Raw genomic sequence first — 26,412 nt, 5'->3', positions numbered from 1 at the left:
AATTTAAAAAAAAAAAAACATTGTGGTGTCCTTCCTTTTTCATGAATGTGAAGTAGAATTTAAAAGATAACCACCAATGCTAAACAAAATGCACACACACAGCAAAAAGTAACATTTGACAAGCAGTCTTCATTAGCATAGCAATATAACACTTGGCCTGAGTAATAATACTACCACTTGAATCAATATAAAAAGACTGTTGCAATTACAAACAGCCAACAGATTTAAATGAAATGAGAAATGACAATATATATGTAATATTTTAATGCAGGATAATTAAAATGATGCAACATACTTAGAAAGACCATGGACATGCTGTAAAACACATTAATTCCTCACAGGATTGACGGTGGAAATACAGGTGAATCACTAGGATTAATCTTAGCCTGGCTCTTAGCCTGGTCTGGAGCACGCTAGCTGCAGAGAATAAATCACCATAGTAACTTGGCCGGGTTAAGTTGACCTGCTTTCATGCAACCGACTTGAGGCTAAATTCAGCCAGGATAACCAACATATCCCGGCTTAATCTTGGTTTTGTGCAATACCCCTCAGGTATATCACTCAACAAAATATAGAGAAATGTCACGGTGTAAAAAATCACCACGACGGTCAGCCCTCCTGACCGAGACTTCAGTGAACTTTCCCCCCAGAAAACAGCCTCCCTCCCTGCCAGTGAAAGAGTCAGACAATCTCCTGTTTACTGATGGTGATTATGTAATTATGTAATTCAGAGAAAAACGTAGAATGTTTGGTGGGTCAGGATCTCAATCACAACACATTATAACAGCATCAATATGATTATAAAAAGTCAGCGGGTACATGTTTAGATTAACAGGAGGACACCGGGGAACCAGTTAAAAAAAAACAAACACACACGCCATCTTCATGACGTGTATCCTACCGCCATGCCGGCACCGGCTTTCAGTGTGAATTACAGGGCTTGAAGCAGGAAAAAATCCTGTACCTGAAGATTTTTTATGCATGGGGAGGGGAGGGGAGGCATCCTCCCCTGGAGGAAAATTTTAGTGATTTTAATATGCAAATTACGCTTTTTGACACTAGAATTTCTGTGTGCAAGTAGATACATGGCTCTTGCTAGGCACATAGTATATCCATCCATCCCAATTACAATCCCAGACATATCCCAGATTCCCAGTTAAAGAGAGAGCAAATCTCTCATAAAAGACGGCTTTGAGAGAATAAGAACACCTCACTTTCTTTCTTATATCTTTTTTTTTTTTTAAGTCTCTTCGCCTGTACAAGAATTTCGCATGCACGTGACTATCAGAAAATCAATCAGCAACTATTTTGATAACCAAATAAGGAAAAATGCCAACATGTCTTTGTTGTAGCTTCTCAAATCAGATGATTTTAAGCTTTTTTGTGTCATACCATACGTGATAGTAAACTGAATATATTTGGATTTTGGACCGTTGATCAGACAAAATATGACATTTGAAGACATCACCATGTGCTCTAAGAAATTATAACCAACTATTATAACTATTTTCTGACATTGTATTGTGTTTATTACTTGTTTCACATCAGGTTTAATGTTTTGTGCCACTGTGCTCAGAGATATCATCTGAGCTAAGATTTAAAAAAGGACTGTTTCATTTAATTTTACATTTCCTGAGACTTTCAGCACCGCAGTCTGGGTCAAAATGAGTCCAGCCGACTTCACTGCACTCAGCACCGGAGCACAGAAACAGAAATGAGTCGTTTGTTTCCGCTGGTTTTGCTCTCAGACATTAAGACTTTATTTTTTAAAGTCCTGCTGTTGTCCTGTGTTGCAAACCGATGCTTGAAAACAGACAATATGAACGGTGTTGTAGTTTTCCACAGATTGAATGAAATAGCCTACAGCAGCACTCAGGACTTGTTGCTCTATCTTTCAGTGATTTCTCTCCTTATCGGTGAAATATGACAAACTGAAGTCGCAGCTCCGGTTAACGTGGACGCCTATAGGGAGTAACGTTAGCGGCTAGTAGCTAAAGCTAAGCTAACGCTAACCGTATTTAACGAGCATGCAGCTGCAGCGGCTCCGGTGTTGACAGCGGAGTGAAAACACACCTGAATCAATTCTCACTAACTCACCTGCAGACGAACCCGACACATCCGCAACATCACGCCTGCACCGGAAACGTTACAGTACAAGCTGACCGGAGTTAGAGATACTTTGCTGAATCAACAGCGCAAAACACAACGTTAAGCAGCATAAACATATTTTGGGTTCGTTATGAGACTATGGCGGGGTGAATTAGACTGTGGCAGGCCGCCATGGTCTCGGTAATTAATGGGAAACACTGGGACAGGTGCTGGTGGGTTTTTCGCCTGTAGGTGTCGGGCTGTCGCCGCTGAGTTATTACTACATATTGTCCAATAAGGTTTATTCCAGCCTGAACAACATCAAACAGTCACTCCGGTGAGGCCAGACTCTATCACGAACCCCTCGGTTCTGCACGATTCACGTAAATGAAAGGTGACTAGTTTGCAGGTCTGCATCTACTCCGGCCTCCTCTATCCAACCCCAGCGCCACTTATTTTTCACTCCCGCTTCCCGTCTCGAGGTTTCTGCCTGGTTTAGCATGGCATCCATGCTAGCAGTCTACAGTAGACCAGCTCCTCACCGCTCTAACGTTGTCCGAGGTGCCTGAAAACTTAAGGCCCGCCCTACTTTGCCTCTGATTGGCTAGAACTCCTTGGTTACCTTGAGTACCATTGGTAGTTGGAACTATCACTTTAAACGACTGGTTACAGTTTTTTTTTTTATCATGTTGATGATTTAAAAAAAAAAAAAAAAACTACGTCGGATTTCCGGCACCGTGCCGGAGGTCTTCAAGCCCTGTACTTTGCTGAACGCAACGTTATGTTATTGTGAGCATCATAAAAATATTTTCCGTTCGTTATGAGACTATGGCGGGGCGAATAGTCCTCGGTAATATACAGTGGGTACTAGTTTCAAATGGAGGTTTCCCTCGCGGAAAGCGTGATTCACGCGTTGCGTGAAATTGTAGGTCACATTGTAGCCACTAGGTGGAAGCATCGTACTGAAATGCAGCTCAAAAGATTTTGGGATAATTCCACGTTTGACCACAACGTAGCTGCAATGGAGAGTGGCGCTGTTCATAGGCCATAGGCTACTTCATTTGCAGCTGTGGTCGAGAGAGCTAGAGAGTGAATGGAGAGAGGGACCGCTACGCCGGTGAATCAGATCAATGTTGTTGTTTTTTATTGTTTCACAGTGGTTACGTTCAACAGGATCAGTGGTTCTCATGGGGGTCCTGGCCCCCTCCATATTTTTGATCTCTCCTGTAGCCTGGCCAGGTCTGGCTCCAAGTTTGAGCAAATTGTCTCATATCTATTTTCTGCAAGTTCTCGTGAATGTAACAATCCACTTAAAGCCCACGATCGCTCGTTTAAACAGTTTCTAAGCTGCTTCGTTCGTGCCAGCAGCCTGGACCCGATGCGGCTGGACTCACGAGCGGAGCATTAATGCACATCCGTCTGCAGCTGCTCCAAACACACAATTTGAAGGGACAGATTAGATGTTGATTTTGTTAACAGTGACTTTGTTGATACTACTTTAATCGCTCTACGCTTCCCCATTGAAGTCAGTAGAAGCTGAGCGTCCGACTGTGTTAAGCGCTGTGGCTCTGCGGGGATGAATGAGAAGGAAGTTGCGCCGGTTACCTGTGATAAGTAGCTGATTCTGAACAAAAGATGAAGGCTTTCTAGCGCGTATTTAGTCAATGAAATGTACACACAGCAGTACATATTTCACCACTTTTTTTTTTTTGGGTGACATTTTAGGGGAAGCTGAGCTTCCCTTGCAGTCTTAGAGCAATCGCCTCTGGTGTATGAAAATCGCTACAGTGCTTTGGTTTTTAGGTGCTCTACAATCTCATAGTTTCAAAGAAAATGGATTGATTGATTTTTACTTAACGCAATGAAACGAAAACAATATATATTATATTACTATATTGTTGCAACTTTAGAAAATATAATCCAGGGGAAAAAAGGCTTACAAATATGGACCAAAACGGCTCAGTAATACGCACAAAAATCCAAAAGAAACGAAAATGAACTAAAAAAAAACAACTAAAAATCATGAAGTGGTCTCAATCTGTGTTTTACGCATGCCTCTGTGCGTCTGGCACATGTGTCTTGGAGTTCTGAATGGAGGCTGTATGTTCAGCTCCCCTTACATGTGAAATTTATTACATGAAACACAACGAAATTTCTTCACTTATGAACTGAAAAGTGTGAGGAGAGCTACTGTAGGAACCGGTTTTTCTGTTCAAAGCAAACAGCTGTGTGAAGTACTGTGGGGGGCAGGACTTTTGTCTGACAATGTACTTGAGTGAAGTATCCACAAACACACCCATTGGTCAGAGATAAATGGAGGATGCTAATGTGTCGCTAATGTGTTACATTGTGTCTCTAAACGGGTCTGCTCGGCACACACACCCTCCAAAAAAAAAAAAAACTATTGGCAGAACTCCGGGCCGTGAGAACCGGCAGTCTACCTCTCGTATGGATAATCAGCGTGATAATCCAACGGATTTGATCTGGAAAATCCCTTGTTGTGATAGACTCATGTGTTTTCATAATGTAGCCTATCATAAAGTGGATACAATCACCGCAACTCTGTCCGGAGCTTCGCTACTTTTATTTCCGTATCCTGGGTAACAGTAACCCAGGTACAAGGATCCCCCCCTCCCCGCTTGACTTGAAATTATGCCCCCCCCCCTTGTCCAGATGCGTTCCGCGGTCCATGGCGATTTTCATACACACACCCAGCCTCGCTTTCAATAAAACACACACACGCCTCCTTTGATGTGAACTCGCACAGAGCATGAGGCTGAGTTGATAACCAGCTTCGTAGTACCGTGTTAACTCGGACCGGGGCTTGAGGTTTTGAGCTGGACTCCTTCGCAGTACAGGCCGGCTGGCTGACGGTGTCACCGGTCTCATTATCACTGGCTGTTTGTGTTGTCTGTCAAAACATGGATGACTGAAACCTATCAACTTTGTATCGGCCGCGTCTTGTTGCCTATTTCTATCGAGGAAAAGTTATTTCAGGATATCCTATGTTTTATCGCCCAGCCCGAAAATGACACAGCCCGTTCATTCATGAGAAATCATCCAGCAACACTCTCAATCAAACAAGGTGGGGAATGAGAAATCTGCGGACAGTAGTTCGCTCATTTTAAAAACACAGACAGGTGTGTTTGGAGCTGACGAGACTGAGGACCGAAAAAAGAGAGTGAGACGTATACTGTAGCTGCCGTCGTTACATTTGTCTCAATGAAAAACTATAGCCTACTGTATTACAGTGGCGAGCGGTGACCCTTTACTGTGGTCATGCTGACGTGTCAATACCATGCGCGCCCGTAAGGGGGGTATTTATTTATTAATAAAAAAATATTATATGTTTTTTTATGTCTCAGATCAGTAGGCGCTGCTGCCTGTGTGTTTTTAAAATGAGCGAACTAGGCTAGTAGCACCGCAGATTTCTCATTCCCCACCTTGTTTGACAGAGTGTTTTGAGATGGTTTTCATGAATGAACAGGCAATATGTCACTGTCAGACCGGATCGTTTGACGGGAGGGGGGGGTCGGGCCGTATGAGTTTCACTCATTTTGACCAGGCTACACGATGAAATGAACCACTGACAGTTTCCCACTGAACAATTCAAACAAGTCAGTTTTGTGCATGCGTGTTGGCAGATAAGCTGCTTCACTGACAGCTTTTTTGCCATTCAAAGTGCTCATATACAGTAAACACAGCCTCTAGCAGTAACTGTACTACTCGGTGTCACAGTGCGCATGCGCGAAACAAGCTGTCAGCTTTCCAGCTTTTCGCAAGCAAAACGGGACAGATTAGGCACGGATTTAAGACCAAAACAGTAGAACTAAGGTATTGTATAATTGAACACACTGCCAGATTAATATTTTCAATTATTTTTATTGAAGGGCTTGGGCATGCACTGCATTTATAGCTTATTATGACCGCTCGCCCATGCTGTATTATTATTATATTGCATTCCCCATTTGTGTTCACTGCTCCGTGCTGCTGTCTTATGGAGGCGTCCTGCTGCTCACAGATGCCACCTGGCGGTTGTTTGGGCACATTGCAGCTTCTGGTGAAAACACAATTACTCCTCCACAAAAAATCCGTGTGACTCTCCCGTGACTCACGCGTGAATCTCGCGTGAAATCATCCAAATGAAACTAGTACCCACTGTAATGAAGTCGTCAGAGCTGAAATCAAGATTTAGGTTTTAGGTTTAGGTTTATTCCAGCCTGAACAACATCAAACGCAGTCACTCCGGTGAGGTAAGACTCGGCCGGACGCCCCCCCTGGTTGCCTGGTTTAATATACCTGGCATCCATGCTAGCAGTATACAGTAAACCAGCTCCTCACCGCTCGCTAACGTTGTCCGAGGTGCCTGAAAACTACCATTGGTAGTTGGAACTATCACTTTAAACGACTGGTTGCAGTTTTGTTTTTTGTTTTTTTTAATCATGCTGCTATGGCAACTTGATTAAAAAAAAAAAAAAACTTCACCAAAATATTCCTACGCCGGACTTCCGGCAGAAAATTGGAGAATTGGCGAACCTCCGCTGCAACGATAATGCAGTGTCTGTGTGGTTTAAAATGCAATATCTGGCAGTGTACTTAACCACTCGACTATCGTAACATTCCTACGTTGTTGCGAGTATTTATACTATATAACATATGTCCGCTAATATTAACTTTTTAAGGCCTTAATTTTAGATACATGAATTTAAGATTTATTTTGTTTTACACAAGCACAGCATGCTTGTTAATGTTCCTCTTGGTGCCTGAAAGGTTGCAGGTCTCCCTTGTACAGAAAAACAAACATATTGAAGAACGGCACTATCTACAGACTGAACATGTACCTTTCTGCTTCTCCCAGGCATCCCATTTAGCTTTCCCAGTGAAATCAAGCATCCCTGGACGACCTTCAGACAGAAGAATGACAAAGTCAGATAAAAGTGAAGACGTTTATGTAAATTAAAAAGTTGGCTTAAAAAAAAGAAGTACTGATGGTGTAATGTACTTGAGTTCAAAACGCCTCCTGTTAAAGTTTAGGAACAGGAGCCAAGTGGCTGGCCTGCTACTCTCCACAGTTGAAAGGTAAAAGGGAAAGCCTATGGATGGCTGTTCACTAAAGCACAGGACAGCTCACAGTCTAATTGGAGAACAGCTCACATTAGTGACTGTCTGAGCAAGCGATGGAGAATATGCTCAGAGAAATCTGGAAACATGTCAAAGAAATGCTTGTTTTCGCAATGCTCCACACAGTCTGGGACGACTAACAGCTGACCAAAAGATCTAAAATCGGAATTTTACAAAATTAAAGGGTGTTGTAGTTTGGTAACCACTGCTTTAGACTTATGTCAATCTACAATAACTGGACATGACAGCGGTGACACTGGAGAGTGCTGGAGTGTTTAGCCAGTGTGGAGCCAGTGTTCTGTCGCACCTGTGTTGACATCACCCACGGTGGCTTGCTTGAACAGGGAGTAGACCTGCAGCATCTCTTCATCTGTCGGCTTCCCCTTCAGCTGCTTCACCTCAGCGGCTGCTGTATCGAATTTAGCCTTCAGAGGAGAAGACGAGTTCAGAACAATGTGAATGTGATACTTGAGTGAGTTAAAGGGGAATCTTTTTTTTATCCTATTTTTAGTACTGTCCCTGACTTATATGTACAAAAAGCTTTGGAATCAACCCATTGCCTCAGCTGTCAGCCACTGAGGCAATCCTTGAGGGAAACTTTGAACATCAAACTACAGTATGTCCACTAAAAGTGCTTGTTTTTGCCTCCAACAGGCTGAGGTTGTTATTCTAAATGTCTGACAACATTACAGAAATGATGAAATGACATTTACAGTTAGGGCATTTAGCGGACGCTTTTGTCCAAAGCGACTTACAGTAATTCATATATCACAAAATTTGTCATGATATTTTTGACCAAATACCTTGATATTGCAACAATATTGTAGAGGTGACTACTGGTACTTTCACAAACTATTAACACAATGAGATTTTGATAAATAATCATCCATAATGTGGATATAATAACTAAGTCGGTAAACGCAAGTATCGAACAAGTAGTCAACAACAGTCTGGTAAGTTTAGAAAATTACAACAATTAACTGTAATGCAGCCTTTAAAACCAGGAAAATACAACAGTTATGCCATATCATGATATAAAGATATTCAAAATCAAAGACAATATTTAGTCTCATATCACAGTATATATCATTTATATTGCCCAGCCCTGACAGAGAGGTTGCTGGAGAGTTTGAGTGCAACACTGGTTACACCTGAGGTAAAGTTAAGCCTAAAAACTAGCCTGACCAGACCAGACTAGACTCGTCTAAACCTTTAACAAAAAGTTTCTAAAAATAAAATATTAGTTTTTTCCTCCTCACACACCAAAACCACATTTGTATGTTTGTATTTGTATACCTCAAACCAGGTTCGACCCCTGTCTCTCCCTCAACTCATGTTTGAATAAATGCATGGGGAAAAACTACCAAAAAAAGGCCAATCTGCATGAAAACATAAACAGTGCAACAGGTGTGTGCAACTAAATGTAAAAAAAAAGAAAAGAAAATCCAATGATTTGCCAGAATGTTGTAGAGATTAGGGATATGTAACTACTGATGGCTGTAGGTCGAAGGTCAGGGAGAAGTCAGTTGTACTGAGGCAAGACATGAACTTTCCCTTACATAAAACCCAATCGAGGCATACGGAGCTATGTATCAGCAGCCATGTTGATTTTTTTTAAAGTCCAATACTTCGATTGTAAATTACAAATCTTACTCCGTTCACAATCCACCAGATTATATCAACACTGAGGGCAGCCGGTGTTTCGGATTACCAAATGTAAAACAGTTAACATTTCACATAAACCTTAGTATTTCGTGGACAGAAAAAAGAGGGGATAACGGTCCCACCACCACACCCCAATAACACGTCTTTTTCAAGGACTTAGTTAGCGAGCGGACAACAACAGCCCCCATTATGACTTCTATCAGGGTATCGTTATAGTAAGGACCATGTGCTCACTTAGCTGACTAAACCTGTAGCAGAGCTAACGGCATCCTTTAGCGCTCATTTCAAGGGACGCAGCGGAATAAAATCACCTCTATAATACCTTAAAGCTGCTGACCAAATCTATACCCACCTGAAGATCAGCCATATTTAGTTACGATTCCGACAAGGCAAGCTGGCTGCTCCACAAACAGACAACTTGGTGGACTGTTAAGGGACAGAGTCCACTGCCAACGTCCCTCCCATCATGAAACCACTGCCGTACTTCTTCTTCTTTTATGTCTCCGGCAGACTAGACGCAGCCAAGGCATATTGCTGCCCCCCACAGGTCATTAACAGAAGTCATTTGGATGGCTCAGATACTTACAGCCCAGTGCGATGGAGAGATTTTACAACAGCTTTTGTTTCAAAGTGCTCCCTGCTGAGAGTTAATTTCAGTGACTCCCTGACTCCAGTTTCTGTCAGTTCTGCTTGCACGAGGATTTATCTCTGTGTGATAGTTGGTGCATGCAGTCAAAGCATGGTTCACTGTCTCTGCCTCTCCACAGGTGCATCTTGCAACCACTGCGAGCCCCTGATGTAACACACAGTGTCCCAGTAACAGCGTAGTGATTACCACACTGTACCTCCAGCCCCTTCTTAAACTTGATGCATATTTACTTGTTGGCTGTACTGAAAAATAAAAGCTGCCTTTGTTTCACTCCTCCTACTCTTTTTGCCACATCTTTGTCATTCCTTGTAGCTCCTACATATGGCACTTCTACATCGACCCTTGCATCTTAGACAATTGCCATTGCACACAAATCATGTTCATATACTCACACAGAAACCATTACTTCATGTCGGTTTCTTAATAAAACAATAGTAAAGAAACAATGGCATACAACAAAATATAAATACAATATAAATGAGGTATTGCACAAAAATGTAAAGAAATCAGTGCAGATTTACAAATAAAGACTACTGCACAAAAAACTATATTACAGAAACCTCAGTGCAATATGCATAATGTAGACAGCTGTTGAGAGACCACATGATTTACTCTAATGATGGAGAGTCCACTGAGAATATACATTTCTTGTATTTCTGTTCTGTTTTTGTTGTTCTTCCTTATATATAGTTTTTATTATAACTATTACTATTATTATTATTATTTTCCTGCATATTTCCAGACTTTTAATGGGAGCAGCTGTAATGGAATCAATTTCTCCTTGGGGATCAATAAAGTATAGACGCCACGAAAACAGAATTAAACAGAATTTTTTCTAACTCAGTATGAATAATTTTTTTTGGAACATGTAGGGTTAGCTATGTCTTAGATAAAGGTAACCAATATTACAATAAAGCAGGGATGAGTGATGGGGGGAAACTTTCGTAAAATAGCTTTTATAATAAAAAATGAAGTGGGATCGCTTCTTGTCACAAAGCAGGCAAGTCAGTTTTTTGGTAAAGTATACAGTCGTATGTCCCATAAGAATCACCAGTAATGAATCTCAATGTGGTAGAGTGATACAGTATATTGTATGTAGTGGTTTGAGAGTGGAACTGGCCGCCTGCCCATAGATAACATCCCCATAATACAGAGAGGAAAACTGCTTCAAAAACTCTTTTCCTTCCTGCTCTTATGTCAGGTGAGTGCACAAGCCAGCAGAACTATTCATAAAATTAAGCCACTTCTGAGCTCTATTACTACAGACCCTGTTAAAATAAATTATTGCTTCAAGAAATATTATGAAAAACTATGTTTCCCAATGTCCTGCAACAGAAGGTAATATTTTTAAATTTATGCGCTCTCTTCCACTTCCTAAACTAGATTCCAATGCGCAAAAGGAGCTTAACACTGAAATTTTATTACAGGAGGTCCTCATTGCGACTAAAGAATTCCAAGTGGAAAGGCAGCTGGCCCCAATGGCCTCAGTATAGAATTCTACAACACATATGCGGATGTCGTGGCCCCTCTATTGCTGAAAACGAGACTGACCCATCATCATATTGGCCCATTGCCCTTCTTGGCAATGACACTAAGGTGTTTACCAAAATTCTGGCCAATACAATAAACAAACATATATCAAATATCGTTGATGAAGGTTCTCAGTCATCGAGGTCATGGCAAATCTAGGTGCTGTATTGTAGGCAAATGGACTTGTTTCAGTTTCTTGAAGACGTTTCACCTCTCATCCAAGAGGCTTCTTCAGTTCTAACTAACTGGAGGGGAGTTACAGCCTTTTAAACTCTGTGTTAGTGTGTCCTTACAGAGTCGTGAGGGCCACTTGTGAGTCATTGGTCAAACCGGGCTTCATATGGGTTGCTAAGTCCAGGTGAGCCCAGGTGTGAATGGTTGTTAAGATGTCTGGGGAGGGAACTCAGTACTGCGTTGTAGGTGGGTGATAAGTAATGTCTTAGGCCACCTCCTCTGTTGAAAGACAGTCATTCCAGTTTGACATAGATGGATTATTTTACTCCTCTTTCAAACCATCTGTCTTCTCTGGACAAGATGTTTACATTGTTGTCCTCAAAGGAATGATTTTTCTCCTTCTGATGTAAGTGGACAGCAGAGTCTTGACCTGAAGAGTTGGCCCTCCTGTGTTGTGCCATTCGTTTATGGAGAGGTTGTTTTGACTGCCCAATGTACAAATCTGTGCATTCTTGGCTGAATTGAACAGCATAAACTACATTACTCTGTTTATGCCTGGGTGTTTTGTCCTTAGGATGGACAAGTTTCTGCCTCAGTGTGTTGGTGGGTTTAAAGTGAACCGGGATATGATGTTAATTAAAGATCCTCCTGAGTTTCTAAGATGTTCCTGCGACATAGAGAATGACGATGCTGTAATGTTTTCTCATCTCCTCCTCTCTGTCTGCTCTGGATCTGTCAGTGGTTTTGACAAAGGTCCAGTTTGGGTGGCCACAGGTTTTAAGTGCTCCCCTGATGTGCTTCTGTTGCTTCTCCTTACCCTCTTAGTGGGCACGGTCTCAGCCCGAGCTCACACGTGTCCTTAATGACTCTGTAAGGACACTTCCACGCAGAGTTTAAAAGCCTGCCAACTCCTCTCCAGTTAGTTAGAACTGAAGAAGCCTCTTGGATGAGAGGTGAAACTTCTTCAAGAAACTGAAACAAGTCCAGTTGCCTACGATACAGCACCTGTGTCTAAATATCATCCACCCAGACCAGGTGGGCTTTATTACCAGAAGATTTTCCTTTTTCAACGTCTGTAGATTACTCAATATTGTATACAATAAACAAAACATATCAAAATCTGCAGTTCTTGCACTTGATGCACACACGGCATTTGATCAAGTGGAGTGGAAGTATATGTATTAACCATCAGAGTATTTGGTCTGGGTGAAAAATTTGGGGTATGGTTACAGATTACGTCCACCCAACTGCCTTAGTCCTGACCAACTCTGACAGATCTCAGCCTTTTAACCTACACCATGGCGTTTGGGAAGGCTGCCCTCTGAGCCCTCTGCTGTTTGCTCTGTGCAAGGAACCCCTAGCAGTAAGCATCAGAAATAGCCCAATAATTATTCCTATGCATCTAGGAAAAATGGATAATAACATAGCGCTATATGCTGATTACATTTTTTTTTTCTGTCACAGCCTGAGAAATCTGTTCCACCATTGCTATCTTTATTAAAAGCTTTGAAAAGCTATCAGGATATACCACAAACTGGCAAAAATGTGAATTTATGGATCTAGACCCTGAATTTCTTAGCAGTCTTCAACTTAGAGTTACTAATCACATAAAGTATCTGGGAACTACAGTCCCCAAACAATCTGACCTGCTTTATAAATTGAACAACAGCGTTATGATTAATAAAACTCAAAAGTAATATTGAATATTGGTGAACACTCCCCCTGTCCATGATTGGCCGAATTGAAGCTATAAAAGTGTTTTTTCTATTTATTTCAAAACATACCCATTTTTCTACCTTACCTCCCAGAATGATCTCAATTTACAATGGACCACCTTTTTCATTTAGGTTTCGGACCAGCACTCTGCATCCGGGTGACAACTCAGCATGGACTTTCCTGTCATAAAGTGCTTTACCTCTCATTCCCTCTTTGCAGACTGATTTGGACGCCAGCTTGTAGGCTTCAGTCATTCTTGTCCTCCATTTCTCAGCATAGTCATCGTCAAACATGAGCAGGGCCGGCTCTAGCCCTTTGGCTGCCCTAGGCGAGATTGAGTTAGGTGTGCCCCCCCCCCCCAAAACCGCTTTACTTTGCATAGCAGTTTTTTTAAACCCACTTAGAATTATACCATTCCACATTGCAATAAAACAACACAAACATAGTTTCAGAACATTTACTTTTTTATTATTTTGAATAACACACTCAAAACACTCTTAAACACACTGTAAGGACGCTTAAGCAAATTATGACCAAGACCCATCAACTGGATTAACTATACCCTCTACAAAGAAAAGTGCTTTTATGGATACTGTACGTACCACTACAAAATTGAGAGCTTGATGCGGTCCTGGATGTTCCTTCACCTTCACCTGTATTCAAGCATATTTTATAGCCATACAAGTGGTGTTTAATATAATAAGTGAAATGATCATGAATGTGGTTGAACGTCTTTAAGAAAACAAGCTATTGTATTTTAATACTTGCTAACCTTTATCTATTGTACTTTAAAGTATGGATGTGGCTCGAATAAATACTGTTAAATAGACTCACCTGATGTGGGCTGTGTGTTCCTGGCCTGTGTGTAACTGGTCCCTGGATTACTACTACTGGATGTCCCTTCTCCTGCAGCTGTATTTAAACACAGAGTTCATCCATGCTGTTTGTTACACAATTGCATTTGGTCATTTCTATCATCCTATCACATAGTTGCATTGTACATATACATTTTATATGACCATGTAACCTGTAGTAGATAAATTACAATTACTACCACCACTAATATTATTACTATTAGGCTGTTAAAAGGCGAAATAATACTACTGATTATGATTAGTAGTGTTAATGTGATTATAAAAGTTATAATTGCTAATAATAATACTAAACAATAACAAAAACAGCAACAATAGTACTAGTTGTACTTACATGAAGGATCAGGTGTCCTTTCTCCAGCAGGTGCCGGCCTCAGCCAAATATTGCCTGAGTGTATCTGGCCAATAAAAAAACAAAAAACAAACATATATTAATATATATACATATATATTAGTATATTCCTGGAGGGGAACTTTACAGAAGTGTGAACAAACACCACTATCACCAAAATGGTTACCCCAGATACTGGTCTTACGACATTTACATCTAATGTAGGTTAACAGTGAAGTTATGTTTGCTATGCTAGTAATACGTAGCAAGCTAGCAAAGTAGCAGTCGCTAGCTAGCTATAGCTTAGTGACAGCAATGAAACATCCAATATTAGGTGATGCACAATACTACATTTATTTAGTTTGACACTTTAATGGCTGAGAAGAGAAGACTTACCTCTACACTTAGCTTTCTTCTATCTTCTTCCTTTCTCCGTTTACGACCCTGTGCGCCGGAGGGTTTAGACCGCCTCATCTTCGGACGCAACGTAGCGCAACTAGAGCGCATGCGCGTGAACTGGCCTCCCCCCCGTAATGACCGACGATAATCATCAATTCAATCTAATAATCAGATTGACAAGTAAACGTGTGGCTGAGGGGGCGCCATAGGATGATCATGTTTAATAAACATAATTCTATGATTAATGGGTAAGGGCGACAAAAAGTAAGGGCAACACTAGAGGGCGGCCGCGCCCGCAGCACATTTGTCGCCCTAGGCAACCGCTTAGTTCACCTATAGCAATCGCCGGCCCTGAACATGAGGTCAATAGGGAGTCTGGAGTTGCAACCGAACAGGAGGAAATAGGGTGCATAGCCGGTGGCCTCGCTGCGTGTGCAGTTATAAGCATGGACCACTTTTGCTAGTGAGGATTTCCAATCTGCCTTAGCAGCCTCTGGCAGGTTTCTGAGCATAGCCAAAAGTGTCCTGTTGAACCTTTCCACCTGACCATTCCCCTGTGGGTGGTATGGCATAGTCCTGGACCCCTTCACTCCACTGTATTCCTCTAGCTTAGCGAACAGCTTATTTTCAAATTCCTTGCCTTGGTCATGATGAAGTCTTGTGGGAAAACCAAACCTTAGCCCAAAATCTCCAAATATCTTCTCTGTGGCTGTTTTAGCTTTATTGCGGCAGGGATAAGCCTGGGCAAATCGTGTGAAGTGATCCATCACAGCCAGGATATATTCGAATCCTCCCTTACATTTTTCCAGGTGCAAAAAATCAATGGAAACCAGCTTGAAAGGATAGGTGGTGATGATATTTGTGAGTGGGGCTCTGGTCGGTTTGTTAGGGCGCTTGTTTTTCAGACAGCTGCAGACTTGTGTGATGTAATGCTCAACATATTTTTGCATGTGAGGCCAGTGAAAGCATTAATGCGTGATGAGGTTTACAACCCTCTATACTCCAAGATGGCCCCTGTCTCCATTGACTTCTTTGTAAACCAGCTGATGGTACCTTCGAGGCAGAAGCAGTTGTGAACGGCTGGCTATTTTCCTGTACAGCAGTCCATCATCACCAAGGTGCAGTTTATGTCTTTCTCTTACCAGAGCTGCTATTTTGTTATTCTGGGGTTGTTTTCCACACTTTGGCCACTGCTTTGATGTCACATACTTGGACACCACTCCAATCACAGGATCCTCTCTTTGAGGCCCTCTCAGCACTGCTTTAGGGATTTCCCTCATTGATGTCACTTCAAGTGTTAAATATTTCACATTTTCTGCGAGTTAGCTTGACTCTGTGGCTTTGGTAATGGCACAGCACACTCCTCAAATCATTCAGGTGGTCTTTGAATGTCTGAGAGTGAACTAAGTTGTCGTCCAAGTAAGGCAAGCATATTTCATCCCTGAAGCCCATCAAGCATTCCTCCATTGATTTCTGGAATTCTGCGGAGGCAGATGATAAACCAAAAGGGTTTCCCACCCACTCAGACCCCAGGGGGTGATAAATGCATTGAGAGGACGGCTTGACTTTTCCAGGAAGTCCTGGTGATTGGCCTTCCCTTGGTCCAGGACCGAAAACCAGGAACTTCCTTTTAGGCTCTTGAGCATATCTTGTATGCGGGGTATTGGATGGCAGTCAGGGATGGACTTCCTGTTTAGCTCCCTATAATCGATGCACAGATGGAGGCTTCCATCCTTTTTTCGCACACAAACGATAGGACTGGAGTATGGAGACTTGGACTTTGTTATCCAGCCTCTGTTTAACAAGTCCTCGAAGTACTCTTTTACCTATTTGTGAAGTGGCTTAGGTACTGATATGTATGTGCGTTTTACAAGTGTGGGGTTACTGAGGCGAATCTTGAGCTGCAGTGAAGGAATGGTCCCTACATTGTGTTCATCCTGAGCAAAAGCGCCACATTCCTCTCTTAGAAGCTGTTTGACCTGATGCTGTTGCACCAGGGGAAGGTGACTGAGGGGAACTGGAGGGTCCTAATTGGTCTCTCTTTTGTTTTATGTTTTTTTGTCTTTTCTCCCTTTCCCATTTTGACTGCTGATGTCTGTTCTGCTTTTGGGGTCTCTGCCTCTGTCTGATTGACTTCAACTGACACGTGACCAGCTTCTTCTCTGTAGGCCCACTACACCGTCTTCCATTTTTAACCCCCCTGGCAATGGAGCAGGTGGACATGGCTCAAGTAAAACATCTTGTTGGTCTGGGAGTGTGCCTGCTCCAACACTGCACTTCACTGTTCTTGTCTGGCCTGCCGGAATAGATGTTATCTCCCTACCCACTTTTACCATGCCTTCACCTAGCCCATCATCTCCACTTCTCATTACTTTCAGAAATACCTCTGCTTTCTTTCACTCAAAGGAGAATGCTGCACTGACTGCCTCTCTAACAACACATGGGGGTTCTATGCCCTTTGCTAACACATGCTCAATCACGTTATGACAATGATTAGCTGCTCTGCCACCCCATCTTCATCTGATGCCAGAACTGGCACTAAGAGTTCTAGCTGTTTGGCATTCTCTGAGGGTAACTTAAATGTGATTTCAACCCACCCAGAAAAAGAGATTGGTGTCTGGTTCACTGCGTGTAGCATGTGGAATTCGCTGTTGCCTCCATTTCTCGTTTATGAGACATACTTGTGATCCAGTGTCCCACAAAGCCTTAGTCTCAACCCCATCTATCAGGCAGGTGATGATGTACAGAAAGTGCAGCCTCCCCATTTGGCTGAGTAACTCTGCTCTTTGTTTTGGGGAAATGAGACTGACATTTTTCTGTAAGGCTGTCAGTGTCAGTGACTAGTTTATACATGTCTCTGAACTGTTCATTCTGATTGTCTTTTTCAGAAGGTGGTGTTGGTGTAGCTGTCACAGTGTTAGCTAACATGTCTACCTGGTTTGTCAGTACCTCTCCTTCCAATCCTACACCCCCGAGACAGATGACCACTTTGTCCATATTTGTAGCAATGGTCACACTGTTCCCCTTTATTGTTGTCTTGGCAGGTCCTGCAGACACATCTCCTTGTAACTGTTTTATTATGTAAAGGACTCCCGGATGGGATGCCCGTTCTTGACCACCTGTGGTATTATTGCATGTTATATTGTATTATATCCATAATGACACATGTATTCGGATTTATAGGGAACCTAATGTTATAGGAACCATATGAATGGAAGTTATGATATAGGGGGACACTTTAGGATGCAACACTTTTAAGTTTAACAGTTGTTGTGGTGATGCTGCGGGCAGACAATAAAAAGTTCTAGTTAACAGTTGACTCACGCTCATGATTATGTAGAAAACAAGACATGGTGTCAGAAGTGGTGCTGTTAAACTAAAGCCAAGAAGGAAAGAATTGTCTACCGGGAAGGAAAGAGGTAAAGGAGTGATCAGTGAACAGGACATATGAGTGAAGACGAGCGGAGCAGGGACAGAGCTAGGACAATGGCTAACACACCTGGCGCATCATTTAGCATCCAGCCACCGGAGCCCTTTGATTTTTCCAAACCACACGAGTGGAAAAAGTGGATACAGAGATTTGGGAGATTCTGCCAAGCAAGCAATTTAGCAGCAAGCTCCGAAGACAATCAGGTGAATACCTTGATATATTGTATGGGAGATGAAGCTGACGATCTGTTGAGAGGTTTGAAGCTAAGCGTACAGATCTGCGCCTATACTCGAAAGTGTGGGATGGCTTTCAGTCGTTCTTCGTAGTGAAGAAGAACGTTGTGTATGAACGTGCATGATTTAACATGCGCAAGCAAGAAGCAAATGAGACTGTAGATGCATTCGTCACTACCCTGTATGCCTTAGCAGAGCACTGCAAATATGGAATGTTGCATGATGAGCTAATCAGGGACAGGATAGTGGTCGGGTTGGCGGATACCAGGCTCTCAGAACATATGCAGATAAAAAAGGACCTAGACCTGGAAAAAGCCATTAACATGGCAAGACAATCCGAGGTGATTAAAAAGCAGCAAAACACACTGAGGAGCGATGTCAGTGGTGTAAAGCAGATGGACGCAGGCTCTGTGGACAGAGTGTTTGAAGGCAGACAGCACAAGGAAAAGTTTAAGTTCAAAACCAAAGGAGTCACGTGAGGAAGACCTGGGAAATGGCGGCGCCTTAGTCCTTAGTCCTCTGCCTACAATTAATAACTACTAAACTACATAAACTCTCCGTGAAAGTGTAATTAATGCCGTAAGTAGTCGGTGCTCCCACACAGCCAAAAGTTACACCGAATTACACAGGTTTGAGCCCACAATGAACCAGGGAAAACGAAGCGTGCAAACTCGCTTGAAGACCCCAGCTACCATGGAAGCTAACCCTGCTAGCCCTACTAGCAGCGAAGCTAGCCAGAGACACAACATGGGGGATATCTTCGCAGAAATTGCAAAGATGAACATGACTCTGACAAAAGTGGCGAGTGATGTGTCGACAATTAAGTCGGATACAATAGAGCTCAAAAACAATGTGAGTGCGTTGCAAACTCGTCTCGAAGAGGCGGAAAGTCGCATTGGTGATGTGGAAGATAGCAACGCCAGCATTGCTAATGAAAACAAAGTGCTAAGACAGAAAGTGGAACAACTTTGGAGCCGGGTTGACGATCAGGAAAATCGAGGGAGACGTAAAAACATTAGGCTGATTGGACTGAAAGAAGGAAAAGAAGCGGGGAATACAATGAATGACTACATAAAGAAGATACTGAACGAAGGATTGGGGCTGCATGGGGACGAGTATGAGATCGAGAGGAGCCACAGAAGTGGGGGGCCACGGCCAGGTGACAATAACCCACCGCGGGTGATACTGGTGAAATTTCTACGCAACACTGCTCGGCAGAAGGTTTTGACGGCTGCGAAAAAAGAGAGAGGGATACGGTGGGAGGACTGCACTCTCTCCATCTACGAAGACATGACCAAGGAGCGCTCCAACCAGCGAAGACGGTTCTCCCCAATAATGAAGGCTCTGTGGGATCATCAGGTGAAACACACGTCGGCACACCCGGCAGTTCTGAGGTTTACATGGGAGGGGGAGAGACTGAGCTTTACTAACCCAAAGAGGGCTGAGGTCTTTGTTCGGGAGAATGTTCGGAGCACGGAGAGCGACTGACTGTGTGATATGAACATGAGGGAGAGTGGAGCTTTATTTTGAAGACACAGCGGAGGGGGAGACTCTCGGGCGCTGCTGTAACCGAACGGTTGGTGGGAGAAGTGGAAGGTACCGTCTACAGGACCTACACGGACCGGAATCACACAAGGCCCAAGGCCCACTACACTGTCATGTTCATTTTAAAGGCAGTGTTTTTTGAGTTATTGTTATTTGGTATTGTACATGTCCTTGTTCTGGGATATTGTTTTTGGAGGTGTTTTTATTTTTATGATGGCAGGAGTAAGGCATTAATATGTGTTGAAGTAGTGAGGGGTAGCGTTGTGGATGAGGGTAAAGGCAGGCAAATGTGTATAGTCTTTGGAAGAAATGAGTAGTGGACATATCAATATAGTGACATGGAATATTAATGGCTGTAGTACACCAATTAAACAAAAAATTACTTATCTCAAATCTAAAGGCACAGGTATCGCATATATTCAGGAAACGCACTTCAGGGACCAAGATAAAGCTGTAAAAATTAAACGTGATTGGGTCGGCCATGTTTTTCATAACTCAATATCAAGCAAGAGCTGTGGGGTTGTTATCCTTGTTAACAAAAAATTGAATTTTGTCATACTGAATCAATTTAAAGACTCTCATGGACGGATTTTAGTTGTAGAAGCACTTATTAATGGAGCTAAAGTAGTACATTAGATGATCATCTAGATCGCAGCAAAACCAGAACAGGCACATCAACCAGAGACAGAGCAGCAATAGATACCTTACAGGAAGAACTGGGTTTGATAGATATCTGGAGACTCGTTAATCCAAAAGAACGGGAATACACATTTTATTCTCACTCTCACAGATCCTATTTGTCACACCGCAGTGAGGAGTGTCCTGTCTTGGGTTTTTGTCTTGTGAAATTCATGTTTTATTTTGAAAAGTAACTCTCCTCTCGTTTCAGGTCACTTGCCCTTCCTCTTGTGTCACCGGTCTGGCGTCTCCCCTGATCCCTGATTGTTTCCACCTGTGTCATCCCTCCTCATGTGTATATAGTCTTTGTCTTCCCCTGTCTGCGTTGCCAGAGTATTTCGTTCGTCTTGTCGAATACATCCAGCCCTGTTCACAGCCTTGTTCTCTGCCTCGTTCCGTGCTAAGTTAAGTATTGCCAAGCTTTATTTTGTGGTTAGTAGTCCTCTGAAGGAGAGTGAATTTTTGTTAATAGTATTTTATGGTCAGTTTTTTGTTTCTGTCATATAGCTTCATAGCATTTGTTTTTTCCTCCGGTTTGGAGCGCTTTTCGTTCATAAAGTTTTGTAATTCAGAGTAGGTTAATTTTTATAGCCTGTGAGCCCTCCTCGTTGAGTGATTTTCAGTTTGTTAAATTTTCACCCTCCTCGTTGAGTGATTTTCAGTTTGTTAAATTTTCATAGAGATAGTTCTCGAGGTCAGTGTAGTTTTCCATTCGTGTTATTTTGTGCTGTCTGTCGTTCTGTGTTTGGTCCCCTGGACACATAGATTTTCATAGCCTAATATTTTGTCATTCTGTCTGAAGAGCTGCTAAACAGAAAATAAAAGCCTGTCGATACTGCCACCTTTCTGCATCTGAATCCTCTTTATCTGCTAAGCCTGACAGAATACTCTGGCCTGAAATGGACCCAGCAGAGGTGGAGCAGCTGACAGAAGTTCTGCGCACCCAGGAAGCACGTCTCGTCTCGCCGCAAACATGGGCCATCTCTCCTCCCAGATACAAGACCTGCTCGGACAAATTGCTCGACCGAGTGCAGCAGCCCAGGCTCCGACAAGCCCGCCCCCCCAGTGCCTACTCTGCCGGTCAGTGGGGCCGGTTGTAAGTTGGCTGCTCCAGTTCCGTATACAGGAGCACCGGGATTATGCAAAGTGTTTTTAATTGACTGTTCGATTCATTTTGAACTCATGCCTCATGCATTTCCTACAGATCGGGCTAAAGTAGCCTTCATGATTTCACATCTGATGGATAGAGCCAAGGCATGGGCCTCCGCAGAGTGGGGGCGGGGCTCCGTGATCTGTGACTCTCTCAAGGACTTTCAGGCTGCACTAACCAGGACTTTTGACCCGGTTACCTCTGACAGGGAGAAGGCACAAGAGCTGAGCAGCCTGAAGCAGGGCAGTGCGTCCGCTTGTGACTATGCCATCCGCTTCCGCACTCTGGCGGCGGAGAGCGGGTGGAATGCCACAGCATTATACGACGTTTTCTTGAAGGGGCTGGCAGCGCCTATACAAGACCTCCTCGTTCCTCTGGAATTACCCGCTGATGTGGATTCCCTCATCGCGCTCGCTATAAGAACGGACAACCGACTCGTCCAGCTCAGACGGCAGCGGAGCGAGAGACCGGCAGCTACGGGAGGATCTTCGTACTCACCTACACCGAACTGGCCGGCCGTTCATAGATCTACGTCGGAGCGGCTTCATTTTCCCAGCAACGAGCGGGAGGAGGAACCCATGCAGCTGGGAAGGGCTCGACTAACACCGGAGGAGCGGCGAAAACGGCAGCTGGAGGGGAGGTGTTTTTACTGTGGGGAGATCGGCCATCTTGTCAGCGCCTGTCCAGCCAAGGGATCCCGTGCGGTGAGTCATGTCACGAGACTGAGCACGGTGCCACGCACCCTCACGAAAGTCACCATGAAACACTACACTGCCACCGAATTGAAGGCGTTCATTGACTCGGGGGCAGACGAGAGCCTAATGGACTGGGGTTTAGCTAAAAGGTTAGGACTTGACTCAGAACCGCTAGCTAAACCCATCAGGGCTAGGTCACTAAATGGAAAAGAACTGGTTGAGATTACACACATCAGTAAGCCCATTCAAATGCACATTGACTGCCATGTTGAAAGCATTCGCTTCTATTTGATCAATTCGCCCTCCCATTCCCTGATCTTGGGACAGCCATGGCTGTTTCAACATAACCCGCACATTGACTGGAAAACAGGAAAGATCAGAGAATAGGGGATGGAATGTAATAACTGTGTTTCTCCTGTGGATCAGGACGAGAAGCCCACAGAAATTAACCTTTTTTCTGCCAACCCTGCCACAGACCCAGAATACCCGGATCTGAACCTGGTTCCTCCCGCCTATCACCACCTACGGGAGGTGTTCAGCAAGACCCGGGCCCTGTCACTCCCACCTCATCGTCCCTATCACTGCGCCATAGACCTGATTCCCGGTTCCACGATTCCTAAGGGCCGCTTGTACTCCGTTTCAGGACCGGAGAAAGAGGCCATGAGGGAATACATTTCCGCATCACTTAAAGCCGGCCTGATTCGCCCCTCCTCATCCCCTGCAGGAGCGGGATTCTTCTTTGTGGGGAAGAAAGACGGGTCCCTAAGACCCTGCATTGATTACAGCCCTTTGAACGATATCACAATAAAGAACCGTTACCCCCTTCCTCTCATGTCCTCTGTTTTCGACCAGCTTCAACAAGCTGAGGTGTTCACGAAGTTAGATCTCCGTAATGCGTATCACCTTATTCGGATACGAGAGGGGGACGAGTGGAAGACGGCCTTTAACACTCCTAGTGGCCACTACGAATACAGGGTTATGCCGTTTGGTCTTACCAATGCTCCTGCAGTGTTCCAAACTATGATTAATGATGTGCTGAGAGACTTCCTTGACCATTTCGTGTATGTTTATTTGGACGACATTCTGATTTACTCTCCTGACCTTGAAACACACCACGATCATGTGACCCAAGTTCTAGAAAGACTGTTAAAGAATCAGCTGTATGTCAAAGCAGAGAAGAGTGTGTTTCATGCCGATACCGTCTCCTTCCTGGGCTTCATCGTAGCCCCTGGAAAGGTTCAGATGGACCCGGCTAAAGTCAGCGCTGTGGCAGAGTGGCCAACACCTGACAGCCGCAAGAAGGTTCAGCAATTCTTGGGATTTGCTAACTTTTACAGGCGGTTTGTCAGAGGCTTCAGCGCAATAGCCGCTCCCCTTCATGCTCTTACCTCCACCCAGGTGCAGTTCCACTGGTCCCCAGAAGCAGAGAGAGCATTCCAGACCCTCAAGCACCGATTCACTACGGCTCCTATCCTCACCATGCCGGACCCACAACGCCAGTTCGTGGTGGAGGTGGACGCTTCCAACGAGGGAGTGGGAGCAGTTCTGTCCCAGTGCTCAGAGAAAGACGATAAAATGCACCCATGCGCTTTCCTGTCGCGGCGGCTGTCCAAGGCGGAGCGAAACTACGATGTCGGCAACCGGGAGCTGTTGGCTGTAAAGCTCGCCTTGGAGGAGTGGAGGCATTGGCTGGAGGGGGCCGTTCATCCATTCATAGTCTGGACCGACCACAAAAATCTAGAATATATCCGTAAGGCTAAGAGGCTTAACTCTCGCCAGGCCAGGTGGGCGCTTTTTTTTAACCGCTTTTCCTTCTCCCTCTCTTACAGGCCGGGGTCCCGTAACATCAAACCGGACGTCCTATCACGGCTGTTTGACCCCGAGCCTGAGGCCAAGCAACCAGAAACCATCCTGCCACTGAACCGTGTGGTAGGAGCGGTGACTTGGCCGATAGAATCTGGGGTAAAGCAAGCTAATGGTGGAGCCCCTTCACCTAGTGGATGCCCTGATAATCGGTTGTTTGTTCCCCCTGAGCTGCGTCCACAGGTGATCCATTGGGCTCACACTTCGCTGCTTTCATGTCATCCGGGAGTGAAAAGAACTAAGTTCGTCATTGCCCGGCGGTTCTGGTGGCCGTCCATGGAACGGGAGGTCCGGGAGTACGTGGAGGCATGTTCGGTCTGCGCACGGAACAAGACGCCTTCCAGACCACGCATGGGACTTCTACAGCCACTCCCGATCCCCTCCAGACCGTGGTCGGACATATCCATTGACTTCGTCACGGGGCTCCCGGTCTCTCAAGGGAATACCACGGTCCTCACAGTTGTCGACAGATTCTCTAAGATGGTTTCGATTCATCGCATTGCCCAAGCTACCATCCGCCAAGGAGACGGCAGAGGTCATGATGACTCAGGTTTTCCGAGTCCACGGGTTCCCTAAGGACATCGTTTCGGACCGGGGGCCCCAGTTTGTGTCCCGGTTCTGGAGGGAGTTCTGCAGACTCATCGGGGCCAAAGCCAGCCTGACTTCAGGATACCACCCAGAAGCCAACGGCCAGACCGAACGCCTCAACCAACAGCTGGAAACCGGCCTCCGGTGCGTGGTCTATCAGAACCCCTCTACATGGAGCAAACACCTGGTCTGGGTAGAGTTTGCTCACAATTCATTGCCCACTTCAGCCACTGGTCTCTCGCCATTTCACTGCGCTCTTGGCTATCAGCCCCCGCTTTTTCCGGAGAACGAGATGGAGGTGTTGGTCCCCTCCGCCCATGCCATGGTCCGACGTTGTCGCCGCATCTGGGCAGCCGCACGCCAGGTACTAGCCAGACAGGGGGACCGAGTAAAGAAGGCAGCAGACTGCAAGCGACGTCCCGCTCCTGACTACCAGCCCGGCCAGAGGGTGTGGTTGTCCGCCAAGGACTTACACCTCAAGGTCCCCTCCAGGAAGCTGGCACCGTGGTTCGTTGGCCCATTCCCAGTCACCAGACTCGTCGGCCCAGCAGCGGTCCGGCTTCGTCTGCCCCGGTCTCTCCGCGTTCATCCCACCTTCCACGTCAGCCAGGTGAAACCAGCCAAGGAGAGTCCCATGGTTCCAGCTGCCGCTCCTCCACCTCCACCGCAGGTAATTGACGGGGTACCGGTGTACAAGGTCAAGCAGCTTTTGGCAGTACGCAACCGGGGCCGGGGCAGACAGTATCTGGTAGATTGGGAGGGCTACGGGCCAGAGGAAAGACAATGGGTCCCATCGCGCCACATCATGGACCACACCCTCATTGACGACTTCTACATGGACCATCCTGAACAGGCTGGGCCGTCAGGGGCCGGCCCTGGAGGGAGGGGTACTGTCACACCGCGGTGAGGAGTGTCCTGTCTTGGGTTTTTGTCTTGTGAAATTCATGTTTTATTTTGAAAAGTAACTCTCCTCTCGTTTCAGGTCACTTGCCCTTCCTCTTGTGTCACCGGTCTGGCGTCTCCCCTGATCCCTGATTGTTTCCACCTGTGTCATCCCTCCTCATGTGTATATAGTCTTTGTCTTCCCCTGTCTGCGTTGCCAGAGTATTTCGTTCGTCTTGTCGAATACATCCAGCCCTGTTCACAGCCTTGTTCTCTGCCTCGTTCCGTGCTAAGTTAAGTATTGCCAAGCTTTATTTTGTGGTTAGTAGTCCTCTGAAGAAGAGTGAATTTTTGTTAATAGTATTTTATGGTCAGTTTTTTGTTTCTGTCATATAGCTTCATAGCATTTGTTTTTTCCTCCGGTTTGGAGCGCTTTTCGTTCATAAAGTTTTGTAATTCAGAGTAGGTTAATTTTTATAGCCTGTGAGCCCTCCTCGTTGAGTGATTTTCAGTTTGTTAAATTTTCACCCTCCTTGTTGAGTGATTTTCAGTTTGTTAAATTTTCATAGAGATAGTTCTTGAGGTCAGTGTAGTTTTCCATTCGTGTTATTTTGTGCTGTCTGTCGTTCTGTGTTTGGTCCCCTGGACACATAGATTTTCATAGCCTAATATTTTGTCATTCTGTCTGAAGAGCTGCTAAACAGAAAATAAAAGCCTGTCGATACTGCCACCTTTCTGCATCTGAGTCCTCTTTATCTGCTAAGCCTGACACTATTCACAAATAGATTTTTTTTTGGTTGCTG

General features: G+C 44.5%; 1 protein-coding gene across 1 annotated transcript in view; it reads right to left on the bottom strand.

Annotated features, from left to right (window-relative positions):
* dbi (diazepam binding inhibitor (GABA receptor modulator, acyl-CoA binding protein)) overlaps window positions 1-9,369 on the bottom strand; it is a 54,782-nt gene extending 45,413 nt beyond the window's left edge. The window contains exons 1-3 of the mRNA XM_084361530.1: window positions 9,227-9,369; window positions 7,517-7,634; window positions 6,930-6,992 (exon numbers count right to left, since the gene is read on the bottom strand). Of these exons, the coding sequence (XP_084217656.1) occupies window positions 6,930-6,992; window positions 7,517-7,634; window positions 9,227-9,241 (196 nt within the window). The 5' untranslated portion in view covers window positions 9,242-9,369. The remainder of the gene's footprint in view (window positions 1-6,929; window positions 6,993-7,516; window positions 7,635-9,226) is intronic.
* Between the last annotated feature and the right edge of the window lie 17,043 nt (window positions 9,370-26,412).

Source organism: Pagrus pagrus, assembly GCF_965226575.1.
Source record: "Pagrus pagrus genome assembly, chromosome: 9".
Taxonomy (NCBI): Eukaryota; Metazoa; Chordata; class Actinopteri; order Spariformes; family Sparidae; genus Pagrus; species Pagrus pagrus.
This window is presented reverse-complemented; position numbering and strand designations above follow the sequence as displayed.